Source organism: Egretta garzetta, unplaced genomic scaffold (assembly GCF_000687185.1).
Source record: "Egretta garzetta isolate BGI_Z169 unplaced genomic scaffold, ASM68718v1 scaffold418, whole genome shotgun sequence".
NCBI lineage: Eukaryota > Metazoa > Chordata > Aves > Pelecaniformes > Ardeidae > Egretta > Egretta garzetta.
This window is the reverse complement of record NW_009260492.1, coordinates 170,414-172,152: the sequence shown is the minus strand read 5'-3', so window position 1 is coordinate 172,152 and position 1,739 is coordinate 170,414. Positions and strand designations below refer to the sequence as shown.

Genomic DNA, 1,739 nt, shown 5'->3' with positions numbered 1-1,739 from the left:
TGCACCCCACGGCTCCTGGAGCTGCCCTGGGGCTGGGCGGTGGAGCCCCCTTCCCGCTCTGCTCCCGGTGGTCCCGACCCTCCCATTTCCCTGCTCCCTGGGCCACCGTGGGCTGGGTGACCCGGAGCCAGCAGGGACCACAGCGGGGGCTCATCCGAGCGCCCCCCGCCCCGTGATGTCTCACCCGTGTCCTCGGGGCTCCTGCATCTTTTGCCTCTGTGCAGAGCCTCTGCCTCTCCCGGGACACCCAGTACCTGGTCCTGGGTGCCGCCGTAGCATCCGTCACCCGCAGCAGCGAGCGGCTCAGCTTCCAGGCTTCCCTGGCCATCAGGCATCGAGGAGGGGGAGGTAGGCATGCGGGAAGCCCGCGGCGGTTGGGGATGGTGATGTCTGTGCCTTCTGACTCGGGCTTTTGGGATGCTCTCAAGCCTGTCTGTAACGAGGGACTGTGGGGATGTGTGGGAGACCCTGGACCACCATCCTCACCCACTCATCTCCCCACCAGGTGCCACCTTGCCCCCCACGGAGACCCAGCGGCTCCTTTTCGGCTCTGATGACAAGTGTTTCACTAGGATGACCCCCGTGCTGCTCCTGCTGGCCAAGTCACGGCAGGAGGAGGAGGCGGCTTTGGCCCCTTCTTCCTACCTCTCTGCCGACGGGGTAGTGGACGTGGCTCCGTACCCACAGCTCAGGTCCGTGGCTCTCGCTGCAGCCATGGAAAAACACAGGGGCTGGGGGAAGAAAGGGGCAGCCCCAGCCCTTCTGCTGTGGGACTGGGGGGGGAGGATGTGAGGCAGGGCCTGGTGGGACCCCCAGGGTACAAGGGGTCCCCATGACCCTCCCTGTGTTCTTCTCACAGCCCACCCCAGACCAGGACCGAGGAGCTGCCGTTCCCCACTGCCCCGAGCCAAGCCAACGCTTCATCCCCAGCGCCCGGTGGCAGCAGCCAGTTCCTGGGCATCCTGACCCAGTTTATCCGCCAGGTCCTGAGCCCCTCCAGCGAGCCTCCCACCCAGCCCAGCTCCCACCACTGGCTGGACTTCCAGGTGATGGAGACCCTCCCTCACCAGCTGCTCAACCTGTCGGAGGAGGCAGCGCTGGAGCGACTGGTGCAGTCGGAGGAGCCCTCGGTGCTGCTCTTCCCCCAGGACAGCGGAGCTGTGCTGGAGCAGCACTTGGGGGGCTGGCAGCCGGAGGGGACGGTGCTGCAGCTGCTGATGGGCAAGCTGCAGGCGGTGATCCAGGAGCTGAAGGACATCCCAGCTTTCCAAGCCAACACGGGGCTTTTCCAGCATCTCCTGAGCTTCTGCTACTTCCCACCGGGGCCGGGCAAGGGTCAGGCTGGCCAGCAGCCGCCCGGCTCGGGGAAGCTGCACGCGCTGCTGCTGCTGAAGGCGTTGCAGACGGTGCGGGCGCGTTGGCAGGAGCGGAGGAAGGTGCTGCGGCAGAACCGCAGCGCGCGGCACCAGGCCCACTGCCGCCTGCAGGAGCTGACCATCGACCTGCACGACCGCAAGTTCATCGTCATGCCCACCGTCTACGCGGCCAACAACTGCGAGGGTCCCTGCAAGCTGCCCCTCTCCACCCGTGTCCCCAGCTACTACTCGCACACGGTGCTGCTGCTGGGCATGCAGGAGCGGGGCTCGCCCCTCCAGCGGGCTCCCTGCTGCGTGCCCGTCCGCTACTCGGACCAGCTCATCATCAGCCTCTCCACCGAGGGGCTGGAGGTCCGCACGTTC

General features: G+C 67.2%; 1 protein-coding gene across 1 annotated transcript in view; it reads left to right on the top strand.

Annotated features, from left to right (window-relative positions):
- AMH (anti-Mullerian hormone) overlaps positions 1-1,739 on the top strand; it is a 7,442-nt gene that overhangs the window by 4,261 nt on the left and 1,442 nt on the right. Inside the window, exons 3-5 of the mRNA XM_035899759.1 lie at positions 225-348; positions 506-692; positions 860-1,735. Of these exons, the coding sequence (XP_035755652.1) occupies positions 225-348; positions 506-692; positions 860-1,735 (1,187 nt within the window). The remainder of the gene's footprint in view (positions 1-224; positions 349-505; positions 693-859; positions 1,736-1,739) is intronic.